At 42.1% G+C, this 23,887-nt stretch overlaps 1 protein-coding gene across 1 annotated transcript in view; it reads right to left on the minus strand.

Moving 5' to 3' along the window:
- Positions 1-19,918, minus strand: part of LOC126092325 (zinc transporter 6-A-like) — a 121,645-nt gene extending 101,727 nt beyond the window's left edge. The window contains exons 1-2 of the mRNA XM_049907861.1: positions 19,646-19,918; positions 6,827-6,980 (exon numbers count right to left, since the gene is read on the minus strand). Of these exons, the coding sequence (XP_049763818.1) occupies positions 6,827-6,953 (127 nt within the window). The 5' untranslated portion in view covers positions 6,954-6,980; positions 19,646-19,918. The remainder of the gene's footprint in view (positions 1-6,826; positions 6,981-19,645) is intronic.
- Positions 19,919-23,887: the final 3,969 nt, after the last annotated feature.

Below are 23,887 nucleotides of genomic sequence, written 5' to 3' on the forward strand. Positions count from 1 at the left end.
CCTTAGCCTTCGTTCCTCCCATGGTGTGGCCAGGGAGAGTAAAGATTTGGAGTCATACATGTTTGCATTAAATTGAGCCCTCAAACACTTAGAGACTGCTGGTGACTGGCCACCAGCAAGATATTATGTACCACACTTAATTGTGTGTCATCCGCCCTGATGCTACCCCCTCCGACTAAGAGCCCTCCCAATGGGCGCCACCCAGCCGCAGCTAGGGGCACCTGCCAGGATGGCCATCGCTGGGAGTCCTGATGCACCAGGGAGGGCTTGTAGGCTGCTTAAGGAGTCAATACAAATGACGAAGGACTCACCAGAGCAGGAGCGGATATGCTCAAGATCACAATAGATGGCAACCAGCTCTGCAGTGAATACGCTGCAGCCAACCAGCAAGGAGCGTTGTTCTGTATGGTCAACATGAGCATAAGCAAAGCCAACAAGACCGTTGACCAGTGATCCATCTGTGTAGATGATTTCTGAGGCCCCAAACTTGCCAAGAGCAGAGAGACAATTCCGGCGAAGGACCTCAGGTGGGACTGAGCCTTTGGGGCCAAGCAAAAGGTTCAACCGAAGCTGTGTCCGAGGTATGGACCATGGAGGTGTATGGAAGCGAGTCTGCAGGAAAGGCAGTAGGGGAGAAGTGTCAAGTTCATGAAGAAGTGACCAGACGCCAAAGGGATTCCCAGTTCTGGGCCGCTGTTGGGGGAGGTGGACCGCTGTGTTGGGGAAAACAAAACGGTAATTTGGGTGGCGAGATGAACTATGGATGTGGGCAGTATAGTTTTTGAGTAATATTTGCCGCCAGAGCTGCAATGGAGGAATGCCAACTTCTACAAGGAGGCTGTTCAGGGGGCTAGATCGAAAGGCTCCCGTAGCAAGGCAAACTCCACAGCGGTGGACAGGATCCAGTAAACTCATTACAGAAGGGGCGGCTGAACCATACACCACGCTTCCCTAATCACACGGGACTGTACAACAACTTGGTACAGCCGCAGTAGTGTACGATGATCAGCACATTAGTCGGTGTGGCTCAGGCATCGAAGTAGATTAAGATGCCACCAGCACTTGTCTTTAAGCTGACGATTATGGGAAAGCCAACTTAAGCGGGCATCGAAGATCAGTCCCAGAAAGCGGTAAGTCTCCACTACATCTAGTAGTTGGTCATCGAGGTAAAGTTCTGAATGGGGATGGACGGTACAACGACAACAGGTGTCACACAAGTTTTGGCGGCCGAAAACTAGAAGCCGTGACTGAGAGCCCACAACTGCGCCTTCCATATAGCTCCCTGCAGACGGCATTCAGATGCAACAGTAGAAGAGGAGCAGAAAGAAATACAAAAATTGTCAGCTTATAGGAAGGGAGAGACTGGCGATCCTGCTGCTAGTGCAAGACCACTGACGGCAATTAAAAAGAGTGGGACACTCAGGACAGAGCCCTGCAGGACCCCATTCTCTTGTGTATGGGGTGTGCTATGGGAAGCACCAATACGAACTCTGAAAGTGCGGTACGATAAAAAGTTCTGTATAAAAATTGGGAGTGGGCCCCGAAAATCCCACTCATGCAGAGTAGTGAGAATGTGGTGTCGCCAAGTAGTATCATAGGCCTTCGTGAGATCGAAAAAGACGGCAATGAGGTGTTGTCACCCGCAGACTCCAGGCACACCAAGTTGTTGATGGTGGAGCGTCCTTGGCAAAAACTGCCCTGGGACGGAGCCAGGAGGTCCGGAGACTCAAGGAGCCAACACAACCACTGGCTCACCGTATGTTCCAGCAGCTTGCACAGGTCATTGGTGAGGCTGATGGGGCAATAGCTGTCAACATCTAGTGTGTTCTTCCCGGGCTTTAGCACTGGAATGATGACACTTTCCGGCCACTGTGATGGGAATTCGCCATCGCTCCAAATGCGATTGAAGACAGCCAGGAGGCAGTGTTGGGAATCCGATGACAGATGTTTCAGCATTTGCGAATGGATGTGATCTGGGCCAGGGGATGTGTCAGGACACCAAGGGCACTAAGGAATTCCCATTCACTAAAAGGAGCATTGTAAGGCTCAGGGTGGCGCGGAGCAAAAGAGAGGCAGTGTCACTCCACTCTCTGTTTGAGGAGACGAAAGGTGGGATGGTAATTCACCGACGCAGAGATGCAAGCATAATGCTCAGCAAGATGTTCTGCTATTACATTGGGATCGGCAGATACAGCTCCATTTTTGGAAATGCCAGGTACTCCTGCTGGGTTCTGGTAGCCATAAAGTAGGCAGAGCTTGGTCCAAACCTGAGAGCAGGAGGTTCCTGTTCAAATGGTGGAGACGTAATGTTCCCAACACTCCTGCTTCTTTTGTTTGATGAGGAGGCAAGCCTGTGCTTGGAGCCGTTTGAAGGTGATAAGGTTCTCCTGGGAAGGGTGACACTTACGTCGTCGGAATGCCCGCCTATGGTCTCTAATGGCTGCAGTGATTTCAGGTGACCACCAAGGCAATGATTTCCACCGGGGGCAACTGGAGGATCGAGGGATTGCTGTTTCAGCTGCAGTGAAAATGGTATTAGTGAGATATGGATCACTTCATCAATGGTGGCATGCGACGGATATAATATGTTGGTAGCGGATGTGGAGGTGTTCCAGTCAGCCTTGGGAAGAACCCACCTGGTCAGGCGTCGAGATGAGGGATGCTGCAGCAGGGACAGGAGAAGTAGAAAGTGGTCACCACCACACAAGTCATCATGTGCTCTCCAGTGGATAGGTGGAGGGAGACCATGACTGCAAATCGATCAATGGCCGAATATGTGCCATGTGCTACACTGAAATTTGTGGGGGCACCTGTGTTTAGGAGGCAAAGGTTGAGACAACTTTGCCACCACCATTAACCTTGGCTCCACCCAATAAAGCATTATGGGCGTTAAAATCACCCAGAAGGAGAAAAGGTGGGGGTAGTTGTGAAATGAGTGCAGCTAAAATATGGGGTGGTGCTTCACCATCTGGAGGAAGGTAGACGTTACAGATGGTAATTTCCTGTGGTGTCCTTACCCTAACAGCCACAGCTTCTAAAGGTGTTTGAAGGGGCACAGGTTCACTACAGACAGAGGTAAGGACGAAAATACATACGCCACCCGACAGTCTGTCACAGGCAGGACAGTTTTTGTAGTACCCTCGGTAGCCACGAAGGGTGGGGGTCCGCATGGCACGAAACCAGGTCTGCCAAAGGACAATGCAAAAGGCAGGGGTACTGCTTAAGAATTGAGGTAATCAGCCAGGTAGGAGAAAAAACTGCAGCAGTTCCACTGGAGAATGATGCTTTCTGTTGTCTGGGGCGGCATGGAGTGACCAAGGAGGCAAATTAGGCCTCAGTAGCACCCGTTGCCACTTGCTGAGTATTGGCATCCAGTACCATTGCATCCGAGGCGTCAGCGAGATCTAGGTCCTCAGCGGACGCCAGAACCTCCACCTCGTCATCAGACGCAGAGCCGTGGGGGAGTGCTGGTACAGAGGACACTGGAGGCTCCTGTTTCTTAGTGGACTCTTTCTTTGAAGTTTTGCCCTCTCGCCGCTTCTTAGGGGCTTGCTGGGAGGGCTTTTCAGAAGTAGCTTCAGGGACAGACGAAGACCTTGAAGCCCTTCCCCCGGGCCACTGGTGGGGATCGTGGAAGGTAGAGTCCCAAGGGACCCCTTCTGCACGAGAGGAGCCGGAGGAGACTGTTGCTTCTCCGGTGGGAGGGAGGGGACCAGTGTCTCCGGCTTTTTTTGGGGGAGGGGGGGGGGGGGGGGTGATGCTCCCAAAGTAGAATCTCTGGGAGGAGCAGGAGAAGTCTTTCCCCCAGACATCTTGAGGGGGGAGGAAGATGGGTGGCCCTGAGGACCCACAGGAGCAGCCTTAGATGGTGGGCGTAACAGCATCATCGATGACAACGCTGTCATGGCAGTGGCATAAGAAGATACCATGGGAACAGGCTATAGCCTTTCATATTTTAGTTTAGCCTCACAGTAAGATAGCCTGCCCAGGGGCTTTTACTCCATAATTTTATGCTCCTTTTGGAGTACCGGGCAGTCCAGCGAGCAGGGGGAGTGATGCTGTGCACAGTTCACACAGGTGGAAGGAGGCACACATCGAGTATTCGGGTGAAGCGAACGTCCGCAATCTCTACATGTGGCTCTGGAAAGGCACCGGGAGGACATGTGCCCAAACTTCCAACATTTAAAGCACCACATAGGGGGAGGGTCATAGGGTTTGATGTCACAGCAGTACACTATCACCTTGAGCTTTTCAGGTAATGAATCACCTTCAAAGGCCAATATGAAGGCACCGGTAGCAACCCTATTGTCTTTTGGCCCCCTGTAAACGCGCCAGACGAAATGAACACCCCAACATTCTAAATTAGCATGTAACTCGTCACTGGACTGTAACAGGAGGTCATGATGAAAAATAATGCCCTGGACAATATTGAGGCTTTTGTGGGGAGTGACCGAAACAGGGATATCACCCAGCTTGTCACACGTGAATAATGCTCGGGACTGGGTTGGGGATGCCACCTGATTCAAAACCAACCCGTTGCACATCTTGGACATTGCTGTCACTTCCCCAGACTTATCTTCCAGGTGCTCAACAAAAAACAGAGGCTTGGTTTCCAGAAAGGAGTACTGATCAGTTCTGCTGCAAACTAAATAATGTGGAGAATAAGGATCCTGTCGTTCTGAAGCCCTATATTCCTCCCAAGGTGTGGCCAGGAAGGGGAATGATTTGGGGTCATACTTCTGCACATTTAAGTGAGCCCTCGAATGCTTAGATACTGCTGGCAGCTGGCCACCAGCAAGAAAAGATGTGCCACGCTTCATTGCGTGTCGTCCGCCCTGATGCCACCCACTCTGACCAAGGGCCCTCTCCACAGGCGCCACCCAGCCACAGCAAGGGCCACCTGGTTGGATGGCCACTGCCGGGAGTCCCGATGCCCCAGGGAGACAGGCATCTAATCCTTGGCATATGTGGGGAGTTAACGGCGCAGGCATCAGCAGAGTAATCCCAGTGTCGTCAGGGGGGTACAACCAGGGCAGGTAGCGACACTGCATAGTGCACAGCTTATTCTCACCCAAGACATGCAGAATGGGTGGGACTGCAATGTGATGATGAGAAAGGGGAGCTAAAGATCACAATGCCGATGGACACAATGCACCAAGTAAGGTGCCCTTCCCCAATTGGCTCGTTCTTTGGATTAATTTTGAGATATGGAGGTCAAACCCGAGAGTGGACCATCACATAAGGGCCGAAACACGTGAGACTCCTTTTAGTTGCCTCTTATGACAGGCAGGAATACCGCGGGCCTATTCTTACCCCCGAACCCGCAGGCGAGCACAGATATGAGAACTGTTACAAAGTCCATCCAGCTGGTCATATCTTTGGTAACTTACCAGGGTGGAGAGAATGTGGAGGAGCATCTCTGTAGTCTTTGATTACAAAATGACGAACCTTTGTGTTTGTAGCTTGTTAGAAGGATTTGAAATAAAGTTGATGCTGCCAAGTGCTGTAATGTGTTGTGCAATATTCTGTGTTATTTCCAATACAGTTGATGTCAGAAGTGAAGAAGGAATTGGATTTTGGTAAGAAGTTCTATTATGTGTCCAAGATCTTAACAGGCACTGGAAGCAATAGTGGACTTCTGGAACGGAATCATTGTAGATCTCAAGAGAATTATTAGAGAGCTTCTGCTAGAATATCACTGCAAAGGATCCTTTAGCAATAGTAGGACAATAAGACAGGAACTACTTTCAGACTGAATAGCTGCTGTATCATCTTTTTAATTGAGGAATGCACTAAGAAGGAAACATAAGCAAGGCTGGAGGTGTGCTTATTCAGCAGTCAATGCTTCCAATTACACAGAGGGTGCTTATCAGTTTAATCGCTTGTATGATACATCAGATTTTGAACAATTGTAGTAAATGCATCTTACATGCCATGCAGAGAATATGTGGAGTTTGTCACAAGAAATGCCTTCCAGTTTGGCACTAACTGTCTTAAATTTTTGCACAAGCCTATTAAAAGTACATACTGCAGATTAAAATATCCTTAGCTCAGTAATACAGAAGAATCTATACCCTATTAACATATAATTTCTTATTTGTGCAGCTGTTTCTTCCCAATAAGGACACAATGTACACAATCAGCATCCCATTCATGACATGAGGTGTGCTGCAATTGTTGTAACATTATAAGAATCCTTAATTCGTCAAACAGTTTTGGACTAAAAAACATTCTAGGTGCATGAAGTGAGCTGCCCTGAAATATTACTGACACATACCAAAGAATGAAAGTACATGAAGTAAACCAGGCTAAATGTATCAGAGATTCTGCAGTAGCTCATAGGTTGGTATGTGACATTCACAAAAGCTTTCCATTCATTCTTGGTCTGAAATGCAACCAATCTGTTTTGGAGCTATTGATATACTAAGACAGATGTAAGTAGTAGTCCAAGTATGAAATCCCATGGAACATCACAATCAGATTTCATTTCACATTTTTTGATGTGACAGCATGAATCCACTATGCTTTCTACAACACACACAGTACACTACAATATCATCATAGACTTTCATTTTTTCTTCTATAATACCGATGTAACACAGTCTGTCTAATACTTACAGTTTTTAATATCAGTATTATTTCTTACTGCAATTAATACTATGCAATACATCTTAGCCAGTTTCACAGCTCTACTTATCTACTTTATAACAGTGCATGAATATGCTCAGCTATTCAGCCAAGTTGCAGAATTACAGGTGACTCATTCATCCCATTTACCAACCATCTACAAAACACATGAGAATGCTGTACCATAACATGTACATACCCATGCTCTGAGTACTTGAGCACCATGACAGGAGAACACAATAGCATATGATGTTTAGGCCTAGAAGAATAAAAATGTGCTTTGTCTGTCCTTCCTGGATGACAGACAAAAGTTCTTTCTTCAACATATTTCACGCAGTCATTCAGAACAGGAGCTGAAAGAAAAATATAAATTTGTTAAAGAGTAACATGGTAGAAATGGAAAATTGCTTTACTTTCAGATGAAATCCTTCTCTCTCTCTCTCTCTCTCTCTCTCTCACACACACACACACACACACACACACACACACACACACACAATCTGAATAGGCTGGGTGGGGTAGGGGACATGAACAGCTGTGACAGAGTGAGGTGGGGACAAAATGGAGGGGAGAGGGAGGATTGTGATATTATATTTATTCTGGGCAAGGCTGATGGTGTGAGTCCCAAAGGTACCAAACACCTGAGCTGTCAGTGAGGTTGACAAACTGTCTACATATTCGCCCCAACTGCCTTACATTCTTGCAGAAGTCTAAAATACTGCTGCCGGATATCATACTCTTTTCTCCATGATAAAGAAGGGTCTTCTCTCCACACACAGATAATTTCTCTGCTGTGCACCTGTTCTTTCCAAACAAGAGTACAATGTACAATCTCAGAACCAAATTCATGATAGTAGTAGGTATCATGAGAGGACAAGCGAGTGGTATGCTCAGTGCTGGAAAACCCCATTTAAATGCCATAATGCACATTTGCTTTGCAAAGGCTGTCTTGCTTGAATGGCCAAAGATGCCAAAGATAGTAAAATAACACTTAAAATATATGATAGAGTGCAAGGAAACTGGTAGGAATTATAGGGACACACAAAATCCACACACATCCTCAGGCAGAGAATTTAAAACTGAAATTACTAGCATGAAAGCTTCATCAATATATGCAATTGTAACTGTTATTACTGAATAAAGATTAATCATTACAGAAGTCCAGTTGGAATATCAACAGTTGTGGAGAGCATAGATTGCTACTCACCATAAAGATGACACACTGAAATGCAGAAGATAGGTATTATGAAAAGACTGTTAACATTAAGCTTTCGGATAAAGCCTTCATCAGGGGAATTGTGTGTGTGTGGGGGGGGGGGGGGGGCAGGGGGAATCTGATGAAAGCTTTGGCAGAAAGCTTAATTTTTAACTGCCTTTTCATTGTATGTGTCTCCAACTCAACTAGTCACCTTCATGGTGAGCAGCAAGCTTTCAGGCATTTTATTTCACCTGGTGGTTACTTACGGACCTATCCCAAAATAGTGTAACAAGCCAGCCCAATGTAAGTTGCACCAAGTGAGCAAATCAGGGAGCATGATTATTTGCATGAAAAATTGTGGAGCCTTGTTGGTTTGGAAAGAAATAAAGATGCATTACATCCACTCAATTAACAATAAGACAATGTTTGTGATATATTCGGTAACTCCCAATAAACAAACAATTACATTGAAATCCAAGTGCGTTGCATGAATTAATTTTTCAAGAACTTGCACTACTGTAGAGTTTGGAGTTTCATGAATCCACAAAAGTTGCAGCATGGACACCAAGGATTTAAAACAGCTATGTTTGGCTACTTCTACATGAACAGTGAGCAACATTGCCCACAGACTGTCTCATACAGCAGGTAAGGTAGCTAATCAAGAGGTTAACCATAACTTATTCTCCATTATTAACATTAACTCCCAGTGGTAGTGTCATAAGGTGCCAGGAGGAGCAAGCTGAAAAAACTGCTAGGAGCAGCAATGAAAAAACAGGAATTTCATATCTTTGCCATTGACAGATGAAGCCTACGGATATTGTTGGTATAGTGGCTCTTTCACAAGTGGCAGTAACTGTGACATGTGAATGCTGGTTACTCAAGTTGACTGCCTAAAACTATGAAGACAGCAATATAACTGGAGCAGGTGGAAGTCAATCTCTCTTTTGGCAACAGATCATCACTATGTCAGTCTCCTAACTGCCACTGCCACCAGACTTTTTAAAATATCGGTAGACTCCACTAGACTCTGCCAAATTCATTGTCTCAGCTGCTGTATTGCCATGGGTTCCTGACTCTGTTAACAGTGCTTGGCTACATGAGACAAACTGCAAAATATTTCATCAGGATATCTGTGGTACCATGGTCTATTGCGTAAAATCTCTGAACTTCCTCATGGAGTCATCAAATCTCACTGATAGTATTCTAGTGCAAACTACTTCAACTGACAGTCCCTTTTACCTCACTTATTTTCTCGAAAAATGTTTTCCCAGATACAAGGATCCAACAATTTAAATTGTATTAACGTTTGATGGTGAGTACATATTGTAGCAGTAAAAGTGTATATTTGCTCTAGGTTACAGCAAGGGAAGTGCAGGAGGGTGATGGGAGTTTCCATAGAAGGAAAATGAAGGTAATAAGATCACAAGAAGTTACAGAAGTGGAAAAGCAATAGGAGACTGAGAGGAAGACAGAACAGGGTGGGAACAGGATGGGGTGGAGGAATACTGGATGAATGTAAGAACCATCAAAGAGTGAGGTCAGGGAGGTTGCAGAGTTCACACATGCAGAGTTCTGAAGAGCATGACTTGAGGGCAAATTCATTTTGTACATGCCGTGAAGAATCTATTTAAATCAACCACATTATAACACGGATAATGTTTGGCAGCTGATCTGCTTGGTTGACCTACACCCACAGTTTGGCAGTTATCTTTCATCTAGGATGATAGTTTGTTTATGGCCTTACTCATGTAGTTACTGAAACCAATTCTGTTAATATCAGATTCTGAATGTGGCTCACAATTTAGGGTACATCTCACAATAACATAGATTATTACAGATTTCAAAACTAGTCCTCACCTTTGTATTCTTGTATCTAGTAAGTTATTACATCTAGCGTAATTTATGTTCACTTAGGTCACCGATTTTAACTTGATCTAAAAATGATGTTCTGAAGATCTAATATTGTTCTATGAAAAATACTTAACATGACACTTGAAAATGGTGTTAAGGACAAAACTATACAACAATACAAAAATAAACAAAAACTTAAAGTTGCAGCCAACATAGAGCAATCCAAAAAAATCACAATTATAATGAAAAGTGTTCTATGAATGAACAACAGTAAAAATTAGAATGTTAGGAAATGTACTAACAACAGAATAATCAATCTAATTTGTACAATTTCTAACATAGTAAAAGCAAACAATTAGAATTTGTCATTACATTAGCATCAAGGGAAACATCAATTTGATTTCAGCCAATCAAGTGGGACCATACATGTAACAAGAATGATCAAAATCACCTCTGGAACTGTTATAACATTAAGAGAAAAACAGTATTTGCTCTTCTGAGTACAATAATCATTCAGTAGTGTTAAAATGAAGAACCTATAGAGAATTGTCAGAGAAAACTGCAATACTGGAAGAATGACAAGTTCACTTTAATTTGTATTTGGGAAAGAAAATGCAAACGTATTTTGATTACAGGGAGATTAAAAGTTTTCACATAAGAATAACCTGACCCATCTCATTTAATCCACAGGGGGAATGGCTGGCAAAGGAAGCCTTAGAAAGGAGAGCTAGAGAGTTGTGAAGACTAATAAGTGTATGCAATGACCTAGTGTTGCTTATGAGGTAGGAAACAATTTGCAAAAAATGGTTGCACCCTTATAGACATAGCAAATAGTTATGACAAGAAGGACAAATTTCCACTACCCAGAAGTCACAACAATGTGTAAGGAAGACTACCACAAGTATTTGAATCATATAGGCACTTAGAATGAAGATCCCAACAACCATTTATGTAATATGATTTGTAAAAACAATCCTGAAGAAAAGAAAGAATGCAGATAGTGTGCCAATGAAAATGATGCAATTGCTGACCAGCAGGCTAAGTATGGATTAATGGAAGTAAATTATTAAGTATTATGATAGCAACACATCCTTTTGACTCATAAATACCAACTTCAAATACAAATAATAAGAAATACATGGAAAGATTTGAAAGGTTTCTTCTTTGGTATAACAGTCTTGAACCAGGTTGTTGACTGGACACTAGCCAATTTCCTGTCCTTTCCCTCTTCCTTAATCTGCTAGTAACTTTGTCCATTTTTAATGACATCTGCCATTCCAAGCCTCCTTCCTCTTCCTCTCTTTCCTGCAATCTTTGCTTATTTATAGAGGGCAATTTCCTCTAAATATATATCCTCATTCTTATCAAAACCATTTGTATTCTTCCCTCTTGCAGCCTACGGAGTGCTTATTTGCTCCTCATTCTTGACAATACATTTCACTTTAAGCATTTCACTCTACTAGCATATACCAAAACAACACAACTATTTCTTCTTTTCTTGCTGTATAATAAGACACCCAGCGAATTCCTTTCTCAGCTCTATCAAAATCGTTTCTGCTCTCAATAAATCATTCACCTTTTCAATACACCTTTTATTCATTGTTATTTTACTTCTTATTTCCTCCAAACAGCCTCCATTTTCTATCACCAAACATCCCAAGTACCTTTCTATTTTATTTGTTTCAATGTATTTCCTTCCAACTATATTTTGATAGAACTCCAGCACTTTCTGATACCCATCACTTTGATCTTTTCCAGTTTGAGATGTACTGATAGTGAAGCACAAAGTGAACACACTGGTTTTTCAATGAAGGACTGCCCAGGAGAGATGAAGAGAAATAATCAACTCTGGCTGATACATGCAAGAGCGAGCAATGTAAATTACATGAAAGATTTCAAACATATACTCTTCACAGTTCCAAAAGAAGGGTACAAACTTGTCATCAAATAGCACATGCCTAGATGAAACACTGAAGTGACAAATTCACATGCAATGTATGTGGGGCAATCTACAGCTGTGTAGTACATCATCACAACAAATCTCAGGTGATATCTGTTTCAGCTCAGACATAAAACTGTATCTATATTTCATTTATAACAATGATTCTGCTAGAAACTCCTGATTGGCGCATATAATTTATTGGACACAGTATTGCAAATAAAAAATACCTAACATCTTACCACTCTGTGCCATTTCAGGCAAGCTAGAGAAGCACTTACTTTTCTTGTGGCAAAACAAGTATTTGTTATTAGTTAATATTGACAATAATCTTTAATCATGATAGTGTACTGTATACTGTGACGTCCATTACTTTATATCTTGCATGAGTTCACCCTCATCATTATATCACTAACATTGTCATGTTTGTGGCAAAATTTTCTGACAACAATGTTAGCAGCAAACTAGTTCACATTAGACAGTTTTAAAAATAAGCCATTCTGGATAAAATCATGTTAATTATCTACAGTACCACTTTCAACTGATTTAAGTTCTTCTTCACAAATTCATTAATAGATCTCAAAAGTCTTCCTATGTTTACATCAATTCTGCATGACACAGTACAACTCAATTTACCACTGATGTCCTCCAACGAAAAATCACACAACACTACAGTACTTTATATTCACTGTAGCGATGTGGGGCAGCAGTCAATAGCTAGTCTCTGCAATGCAAAATCACCTGGCATATGATTAGCTCACAATTCTGAAACGTGTGAGGGTCAATTGACATCCACCGAGAACTCTGTTCAAATATCTCACGAAATAAACGTCAAATGAAAAAACTACAAAAAACGAAACTTGTCTAGCTTGCAGGGGGAAACCAGATGGCGCTATGGTTGGCCCGCTAGGTGGCGCTGCCATAGGTCAAACGGATATCAACTGTGTTTTTTTTTTTAAATAGGAACCCCCATTTTTTATTACATATACGTGTAGTACGTAAAGAAATATGAATGCTTTAGTTAGACCACTTTTTTCGCTTTGTGATAGATGGCGCTGTAATAGTCACAAACATATGGCTCACAATTTTAGACGAACAGTTGGTAACAGGTAGGTTTTTTAAATTAAAATACAGAACTTAGGTACATTTGAACATTTTATTTCTGTTGTTCCAATGTGATACATGCACCTTTGGGAACTTATCATTTCTGAGAATGCATGCTGTTACAGCGTGATTACCTGTAAATACCACATTAATGCAATAAATGCTCAAAATGATGTCCGTCAACCTCAATGCACTTGGCAATATGTGTAACGACATTCTTCTCAACAGTGAGTAGTTTGCCTTCCGTAATGTTTGCACATGCATTGGCAATGTGCTGACGCATGTTGTCAGGCGTTGTCGGTCGATCACGATAGCAAATATCCTTCAACTTTCCCCACAGAAAGAAATACGGGGACGTCAGATCCAGTGAATGTGTGGGCCATGGTATGGTGCTTCGACGACCAATCCACCTGTCATGAAATATGCTATTCAATACCACTTCAACCGCACGCGAGCTATGTGCCGGACATCCATCATGTTGGAAGTACGTCGCCGTTCTGACATGCAGTGAAACATCTTGTAGTAACATCGGTAGAACATTACGTAGGAAATCAGCATACATTGCACCATTTAGATTGCCATCGATAAAATGGGGGCCAATTATCCTTCCTCCCATAATGCCGCACCATACATTAGCCCGCCAAGGTCGCTGATGTTCCACTTGTTGCAGCCATCGTGGATTTTCCATTGCCTAATAGTGCATATTATGCCAGTTTGCATTACCACTGTTGGTGAATGATGCTTCGTCGCTTAATAGAACGTGTGAAAAAAATCTTTCATCGTCCCGTAATTTCTCTTGTGCCCAGTGGCAGAACTGTACACAATGTTCAAAGTCGTCACCATGCAATTCCTGGTGCATAGAAACATGGTATGTGTGCAGTCGATGTTGATGTAGCATTCTCAACACCGACGTTTTTGAGATTCCCGATTTTCGCACAATTTGTCTGCTACTGATGTGCGGATTAGCCGCAACAGCAGCTAAAACACCTACTTGGGCATCATCATTTGTTGCAGGTAATGGTTAACGTTTCACATGTGGCTGAACACTTCCTGTTTCCTTAAATAATGTAACTATCTGGCGAATGGTCCAGACACTTGGATGATGTCGTCCAGGATACCGAGCCCGTTGGGCATTTTGATCACAATAGCCATACATCAACACGATATCGATCTTTTCCGCAATTGGTAAATGGTCCATTTTAACACGGGTAATGTATCACGAAGCAAATACCGTCCACACTGGCAGAATGTTAGGTGATACCAAATACTTATACATTTGTGACTATTACAGCGCTTTCTATTACAAAGCGAAAAATGTGGTCCAACTAAAACATTCATATTTCTTTACGTTCTACACGAATATGTAATAAAAAAATAGGGGTTCCTATTTTTAAAAAATGCAGTTGACATCTGTTTGACCTATGGCAGTACCATCTAGTGGGCCAACCACAATGCAGAAAAGAAAAGGCTACAGAGTGACTTCAGAAACTGGATATGTGGCAGTGGTAGCTGGTGCAGATTTGAAATTCTGCAGGCGTGTGTTTAATATCATATTACATGGGATTTGTTCAGATTAGTAACTGTGGTAAAAACTGCACTGATAGTTCTCCAGAGCGGATTCACAACTGTATTGGATATAAAAGTGTCACTTCAATTGGCATGATGATAAAAATGGCAAGTCAGTTATGGTGTGCAATACCTATTCTTGACACTGAGCCACAATGTCATGTGTGACATCATGATTTTATGATGCAAAGGATGTAAACAGCTTGTAATTAAATGTTATTATTTATTTATTCCGAATGTCACAATTTCTGAGGGTGTGGTTAGGCAGCAACTTAAAAGCACAGCTTACAGTGGTGTAAGTGGAACAAGCAGCAATCATATTTATAATCTTGGTTCTCACAAGTATTGGCTGTATTTTTCCTTTGAATATGGTATGATTTCTTTTAAGATTTATTATGTTGGACTTGTTCTGTCTACTCTAGCTACATAGCTCAATTCAAATTGTCAATTCCATGTTTAATTATTTTTGCAATTTTTCATTAGATGTATAGTGCAATTTCTTTTAGGATTTAATTTTTTTGGAATCACTCTGCATACCTCAGCTATATGGCTCACATCTAATTGTAAATTCCATGTTTCATTATTTTTCATGATTTTTAGCTGCATCTTGTTCCTGTCTGTTGCATTTCCTAAGTTTTACTGTTACTGCAATTCTGAGGTTTTTACATTACATGTTATTTTCTCCCCACTCTGAACCCCAGTTTCCCATGGTTGTCCCATTAGTTTCTATATTTATTATTACGAATTTCACACAATCCTACAATTTGTGATTACATTTTGGTGCCATGGAAATGTTTGTAAATATGGGATGTTATTTTGAAATCTTGCGTGTGTTGCATCACTGTTCGAAAATAATGAGAGGAATCATTTGCTAAAATTTATCCAAACTGGTAGAAACCTACAAATTCTGTTGTAACATCTTCTGCCATTACTCCATCAAGTGAGTAGACTCTAAAGTGGCATTTCTGACTTCTGTAAAACATAAAAAGAATAAAAATTGATGGCCTGAAAATTCTTCATAGTAGTTCTACGCAGAATTCTGTTTGATTTTAATAACAGAACAAAGATATGTCATGAAAATACTACAGGGAAATTACTGCAATTTAAATAACTGTCTGCTACCAAAATGAGAACCCAACAGCTGTGTGCAAACTGGATTTTCACATATAACAACATAGGTCAAAAATAATGAATTGTCAACACATTAGGACAAACCCTCTCCTAAATGCAAAGCAACTGAAATGTATTACTGTGTTTCCTAAGTCGGTGGATACAGTTTGGTGCTGACTTCAGGGCAATATGACTACAAAGCAAACATGTAGCTGTCAAGAGGCTCTATGATGGAGGACCAATTCTTCCAATCAACATCTGTCAAGCACTGATGCAATTTTCATGGAAGGATTATAATATTTTTTGCTGATTCAGTATTTTTCGTACTGAATGATGGTGCAGAACAAGTAGTCGGCCAGAAGTTTTCCATTCCAAATTCAACTATATCTGCAAGTCATCTGACAGTGGCCAAATGTCAGTGACAGTTTGGAGCTAGAAGTGTTTCTGTGGATTGTTAGTGCTTTACAAGACAGATGTTCAATTTGGTGCTGCCCATGATATCCATTTTATGAGTAATATGATTTTGAATGCAGATGGACATCGAAGTTGAAGGGTTTGGGTGAGATATTAACTGGTAAAAAAGCCACATGGTGTGCTCTTTGGAGTACTGAAAACATCTTATAAAGAACTGTCGACAATATTATGAACAGGATAGATTGCTGCTCGCGTGTCCTAATCATAATGTTGTTGATATTCCAACCTGGATTTTCCATTGTTTTATTATCCCTTCTATCTGTATTTGGCCCCAGAATGTATACAATATCTAAAATGACTTTCAGCACTAGTACACGGTGCAGCAGCGCTCAAAGCATAATTTGACTTGCGTAGTACAATAACGTACTGCAGGAATGCGCACCAGCTTATGCCGCATTCATGAACTAATGAGCTGCTATTTCGAGTGTGACAGTGATATGGAGTGCACAGCATCGTGCCTTTGCTGTTGAAAGTTATTTCAAGAATAACGACTCTGTTATTGCTACCGGCGTCTATTTCGGCAACATTTCAACTTGGGAAGTCATGGGAAAGTTCCAAATGGACGGACCATTGTGAGGTGGGTAAATGCATTGCAAACAACAAGTTCTGTCTGCAATGGCAAACTGGGAAGAAATGAAAGAACTGTGCAAACACCAGAAGCAGCGGAAAATGCTCATGCTGCACTATTGCATAACCCAAAAAGATCTGCTCGTTGTCATGCGCAAACTGTGCATATGCCCAATCGCTCATTCAGGAGAATATTGGGGTTGACCAAAGCACCCGTGACATAAGGCTATTGTGGTGTGTGACATCACGATGGTGTGGAATTTAGTTTGTGAGAGTGGCGTGTTTGTAGGTGTCATTTTATGTGATTGGTGGTGCTCTCTGGTGGTGTGTTTATGTGTTGTGTGCTAGGTGATGGTTTTGGTTTAGTTTGCATGTGTGGCATGTTTATAGGTGGCATATTGTTGTGGTCGGTGGTTCTAGCTGGTGGTGTGTTTATGGGTAGCGTGTTACGTGGCGTATGGGGTTCATTTATGTGGTATCGGTAGTGACTGTGCTTTCAGCGGAATATTTTTCACGGAGTTAACGATTTTGTTTTTCTTATGTTGATCTTATAGTAGTTTTTTTTCTGTTCGGCATGTGTGAATTTTGGTAAATTTGCTTTTTTCATGTCTTTGGTAGGTATGGATATGACTGAAAGGTCAACAGTTTTCGGTTGCCAGCAATGATGGGGGACAGTGTGTTGCCTCTAATAAAATTTCTTCAACTATTCGGATTTTTGGATGAAGTCGTGAAGTGTTCTGTGTGTCATGAAGAGATGCGGCTTACTGAAGTTCCAGCGTCTCAGACCAGGGGTGGCCATATGTGAAGATGTCGTAAGGATAACAGGTCAAAGAAGTGTTCGATTCCAATTTGTTTGTTTTTTGAGGTAGTGACGATTGTGGACGTGGGTGTAGTTTTGGGTTTTATGATTTGGTATCGGGAGTTTCTGTTGAGTGTGTTCGATTCCAACGTGTAGTTGTGGCTGTGGGTGTTCCAGTATCGGGAGTTACTGTTGAGCTATATAGGTCAAGGGAAATGTTCTATTCTAATTTGTGGGTTTGGGAGCTGCTAGTGAGCTATATAGATCAAGGGAAGTGTCTGATTTCAGAGGATATTTTGTTTAATGGAATTTGGGGAGTTTTGTGTTGTCTTTTTTTTTTTTTTGTCGCTTTGTGTGGTTTGGTATGGTGGTGTGTGTCTAAATTTGTTTATATTTACTTTGTCCCCACCCAAAACCCCCCAATTTCCCACACTTGTCCCGATAGTTTCATTATAAGTTTTTTGTGGTACTCAATGTATTTTCATGTTTGTGGTCATGTTTACGTATTGACGTCATAGGCACCATATTGGAGTCGTAGTGTATGGTCGTTTCCACCATATTTGGGACGTTATGGGTCAAAGCAGATGGGGGGGGGGGGGGGGGGGGGAAGGGAATCAGACGCTTCTGTATTTACAAATATTGCACAAAGACCTCCATTTTCACCCATATAAGCTGCAGATTGTTCAGGAAATTAGGCCTCATGACTGGGTTTCACGCAAAACATTCTGCTTAATCATGTGTGATCTCCTTCGCCAAAATCCACAAATGTTGCACACCATCCTGATGTCAGATGGCGCTCATTTCGAGTTATGGGGTTCAGCGAATAAACAGAATATGCGTTATTGGAGCGATGTAAACCCGCGTGAACTGCACATCAACCCCATGCACAGTTCTCTCGTCACAGTGTGGTGTGGAGTTGCTTCCCTTGGGATTATTGGCCCTTACTTCTTTGAAGATGACAGTGGTGTGGCTGTAGCTGTCACCAGTGAACGCTACCTAAAGATGCTGCAAGACTTCCCCAATTAGGTATGGTCAATGTGGGTGTGGAAAAATTATGGTTTCAACAAAATGGAGCAACCTCACATACAGCCAGAATTTGCATGGATTTCTTGCGTCAGACATTTCCCAGTAGAGTAATTTCCCATTTTGGTGACATTTCCTGGCTGCCTCACTCACCTGACCTTTCATGTGCAGACTTATTCCTTTGGTGCTACCTAAAGCAAGAAGTGTTCAAAACATGTTGTGTCACCATTCCTGAGTTGAAGGATCGCATCAGAACTGTCGTCGGCAATGTCCCAGGGAATATGTTACGCCGAGTTACGGAAAGCTTCCAACACCACCTAGATGAATGTGTTGTGCAGAGGGGGCATCATTTGACACGAGTCATATTCAAAAAGTAATCCACGCAATGGACAATGACTTACACATTAGTAAATGGCATACCTTAAACTATTAATTGACATAAGAAGTACTAAATAAATTACAGTTACTGCCTGATGGTGTGTTTTTAATTTCGTACTATGAATGCTGCCACACCCTGTATGTTTAAATGAAATGGTCAATTTGCAGGTTTAATCTTCAACTACAAACCTTCCTGTCACTGGCTAGGTGAGCTAGTTCTTAGTTCAAAGGAAGGTACAGGTTTCCAACACCAGTGTGATTTTGTCAAAGCTACTTTTACATTCACATAAGAAACTCAATGATTACAAATTTCTGAAACTATTCACATAACATAAGGAGCGAAAAACTTATAAACAAACTCATGACATTCAAGATTCCAAAGGTTAAAAAAGATGTACACTCATCCATAATGTGTGAGAAAATGTATGTGTCTGTTATGTTAAACACATGTAACTATAAAAATGTCGTAAACACTGCTTAAAATGTAATGTGCACAATTCAGAACACGACTATTTATAGTACATAAAGTTTCAATTCATGTGAAATTAATCGTATATATACCTGACTTATGCGAAATACGTGCGCGGCAATAAAACACATATCTCCATTTCATCGTATATATACCTGACTTATGCGAAATACGTGCGCGGCAATAAAACACATATCTCCATTTGCATAGAGATGCTTCGGCATTGGGGCTTACTAAAACTTTTGTTCTGTCTATGCATGTACTGATATTTAATAAATGTTAATCACTAGTTTTTAGTAAATTGCGGCTGTTACCTGATACGTAAATTCTTAGGTTCAATATGGTACAAAGAAACCAGCTGGAAACTCGATGGCAGCAGCTGACAGTCTTTGTAAAAATACATTAATCTGGGAAGGAGTGTAAGTATCATGCGGGGGCCTGAACTGTGAAGAAAGCTTTCGTGGCTCTTACATTTAATCCGTGACAGCGGAAATGTATTATATAAAGAATAATTTGCGGGTGATTTTTTTTACAACATACCTTTAAAATCATTTCGAGTATTGTTCCTCTTCTGGTTGACGTTTTTCATTGCAGAATACATTTGTTTACCCCATGTTTGGCGTCTAGTCTTTGTTCCATATCACACAATAGGAAGTCTTGTTTACTTTCTCAGTAGCTATCATCCGCTCGGCACATTTATTATCACGATGAAGTGATATCAAATACAAACAATGCTGGACACAACCACAAAAACACCTCCTCTATCCCACATCACATCATCACAATCGCACACGCGGTAACGTCTGCTTCGGATCGGATGACAGATATCGATGGATCGACATTCACTTAATAGTCGAAAGACAATTCGATTCTCTAAATCGGTACAGGAGACGACCTCCGGGAGTGGCGTCAGTGGGAGTTCGATCGGCGCTTCTTGTTAATTACTTTCATGTTCCACGGATCATTTGCGCAATAAATCGTAATGACATGCAACAAATAGTCTTATATTTATGTTACAAATTCTTTTGTAAATATGGCTACATGTCGTTAAGACTCTATTAAATATTGTACACACAACACAATTAGAGCACACTTTACACCTTAGCATCAGACGTGATAACAACGGCGGAACAGCACAACAAAGACAGTCATTTCCAAATAGACTCAGTTATTTATTCCAGAATGAAATTTCCACTCTGCTGTGGAGTGTGCACTGATATGAAACTTCCGGGCAGATTACAACTGTGTGACAGACCGAGACTCAAACATATAAACTTTGCCTTTTGAGGGCAAGTCCTCTACCATGTGCGGACGGGTCGTGAGTCATGCTTGGGTAGTTCAAACAGTAGAGCACTTGCCTATGAAAGGCAAAGGTCTCGAGTTCCAGTCTCATTGTTTATTGCGTCGATATTGACATTCGCTGTCTGTTGATGTCAGCAGTCGGTGCCGTCACAGAGTCTCCCCCCCCCCCTTCTGTCCCCTCCCCACCACCCTATTCCAGTGTGGAGCACTGTGTAGTGACAGGGTGCGTAGGAGGTAGGTCCTATTCTGACATATAGTCTTTTGAGGCATTGGATTGATAGTGTCGATGGTTTGCCTTTGACTATGATTGAAAATGTCTGTTCCCCACATTGGAGGAGTTTGTAGGGCTTGGAATATGGATGCTGTAATGCTGCACAAACTGTGTCGTCATGTCGTTTGATGTGAGTGCAGTCACATAGTTCTGTCTGCACAAAAACTGGCCATACACTACGTGCATGAGGGAGGGCTGGGGTGCAGATAGTAGCGATGGGCTGTTTAATATTGTGCACCGAAGGCACTTAGTCTAATGTTAAACCTGGTGACTAAGATAAGAAGAAGTCTGGCAGCAGTGTGAGTCATTCAACTTATATAACCTCTCAGAGAGAGGACTTCAGGTCATCCTTGTATACAGGGCAGACACCCAGCAATACATCAGTCCTTTGTGCATCGTTTTACATCAAAGCGACCTTGAGGGTGCAGTGCCATCTGTTTCTTTGTGGATGGTAAGCAGTTGTATGAAATCATTGCACGTCAAAGCAGAGCGACTCGACTTGGTGTCCTTGATCAGTTGTAATGGTCAATGGGCATCGAAAGAGAGAGACTCAGAATCTAAGAATGCCTGTGTGGGGGTTCTGCCGTTATACTGTGTAGTGTAGTGGTCCCTACACAACGAGTTGTATGGTCAGTAGCCAATAATATGTACTTATAGCCATTTGATTCTGGCACAGAGACGACTAAATCCAAGTGAAGATGCTGGAAATGCCCTTTTTGTACTTTAAATGTGCTGTGTGGTGGGAATTCATAGTGTCAGGTTTTGCTGCAGTGGCACGGAATGCAGGCGTGTGACCTTTTCCTGCAGTCTGCCTTATTTCCTGCCCAAACGAAATGTTCCATAATTGGTCTTACAGAAGGGCAAACTGCTGTTTGGGACAGACTGTGTAAGCTGTCAAAGATCATTTTCTCGAATGACATCGGAACTAATTTTTGTGGTCTATCCTGTGATGTGTCCCACCATGATTTTGTTGTACGGCTGGGTGCTTTAATGTGTTGGAACCTCAAGCTCCTACTGGGGTCCTATAGGAGGCCCAGTAAATGTTTGTTTTTCTTGTGCTACGGTCAAATCACCAAAATCAATTAGTCCATTGAAGGATCTAATGCAGGCCACTACATTTTCTCCCTGCTCATATGTTACGTATCTGTTGATAATTGAGCAATAAAATAGAGGTGTCGGAAGCAGCAGAGGCAAACGTTCCTACCATTGTATTTTCGTTCAAGAAATTTAACACTTCATTGAGGTGTTATGTATATGAAAGACTGAATTTAATGATTTTTTTAATCACTTTCGTTTTCTGCAAGTGCAAAATAATGTTTCACACACAACTGTTTGGAGAATGCATTACTGTTTGTAGTGATGCATAATTCTCACATTGTAATACTGTTAATACAGGGTGTACATAAAGTCCAGGAACACTTCCAATTATTTATTGCACAAGAACCAAACACTGTACAGATATCATACATATGTCATTTTGAAGAGAAACCCTGAATTTTTTTGATTTATACCGAAATAGCGTAGTTTGGTAATTTGCTGATAGTCAGTGCTAGTAGCAAACATGGCGAGTTCAGGTGTGAAGTGAGCTTTCAGTGTGTTGGAGTTCAACAAAAACAAGTGTGCTACAGCTGTTTCATGAAATGGCCTCCCCAAGCATCAGATCTCACTCTATGTGACTTGTTTCTGTGGGGACACATCAGAGATCTAGCGTATGTACCGCCTCTACCACATGATGTAGCAGAGCTCCAGGAGAGAATACAGGAAGCAACTATCACACTCGGCGATGCCATGCTGGCACGGGTACGGCAAGAATTCGATTACTGTATTGACGTCTGTTGGGTCACTCATGGTTCGCATATCGAATGTTTGTAAAAAAAACTTTCGGTGTTTCTCTTCAAAATGCAATATGTATGACATCTGAAACTTCCTGGCATATTAAAACTGTGTGCCGGACCGAGACTCGAACTCGGTACCTTTGCCTTTCGCGGGCAAGTGCTCTACCAACTGAGCTAGCCAAGCACGACTCACACCCCGTCCTCACAGCTTTACTTCCACCAGTATCTCGTCTCCTACATTCCAAACTTTACAGAAGCTCTCCTGCGAACCTTGCACGACTAGCACTTCTGAAAGAAAGGGTATTGTGGAGACAGGGCTTAGCCACAGCCTGGAGGATGTTTTGAGAGCGAGATTTTTGAAACTTTCTGGCAGATTGAAACTGTGTATGTACAATGTGTCTGTACAATGTTTAGTTCTTGTGCAATAAATAATTGAAAGTGTTACGGACTTTATATACAGCCTGTATTTGTACTGATGTTCAATACGCACATCTATTGGAAAAAGGGGTGTGGATGGCGTTAACCAGTGGACAGTGACCTGTAAAAAGTGTGGAGGGTTGGCCCTCTGTGTCTTCCATGAAGTCGTTCACCACCTCGCATAGCACTAGTAACCCTCGGTCATATTCTGACACAACCATGAGGACACTTTTAAATTGTGAGAGAAAAGTGTTTCTTTGCAAAACTGCGCCAATAGCAATGTCACCAGCGTCAGCAGAGATAGACAGGTGGGCCTTGGATGAGGGGTGGGCCAATGTCGCTGCTTTCACTAATGACAGTATGATGCATTCAAATGCTTATAACATATTTTCCGACCACAGAACAGTTCTGTTTCCCTTTGTGTTCATAGTGGAAAGGGCGTTGGTAAGAGGTGTTAGAATAGCTGCTGCTTGTGGAATGTGATGCCAATAGAAACTGATCATGCCAAACAATCTATGAATTTCCTTGTAACTTGAGGGCCTAGGTGTTAGATGAATTAACCCAGTCCTTCGCTCTGTTGGTCTCATTCCCTCTGACGAAACGGAGTACCCTAGAAATGTTACTTCTTGTTGTCATAAGTGGCATTTTTCGGTGTTCAATGTTACACCTAACCATTCCATGGTGGTAACAATCTGTTTAAGGTGATCTTCACGTTCATGTGCGAAGAAGAAGAAATCAGGTCATTGTCCAGATATGGGAAGCAAAATGAGAGTTTGCGCAGTGCAGAGTTGAATCTCTGCTTCGCTTGTAGCTAATTTTTCAGTCCAAATGGCATGTATAAAAATCCAAATAACCCAAAGGGGGTTAAATAGCGGTTTTTGGAATGTCATCTGTTTCCACCAGCATTTGCAAGTATGTCTTCTTGTTTTGTATGACATTGAAAACAGAGGGATCCGA

Source organism: Schistocerca cancellata, chromosome 7, assembly GCF_023864275.1.
Source record: "Schistocerca cancellata isolate TAMUIC-IGC-003103 chromosome 7, iqSchCanc2.1, whole genome shotgun sequence".
Taxonomy (NCBI): domain Eukaryota; kingdom Metazoa; phylum Arthropoda; class Insecta; order Orthoptera; family Acrididae; genus Schistocerca; species Schistocerca cancellata.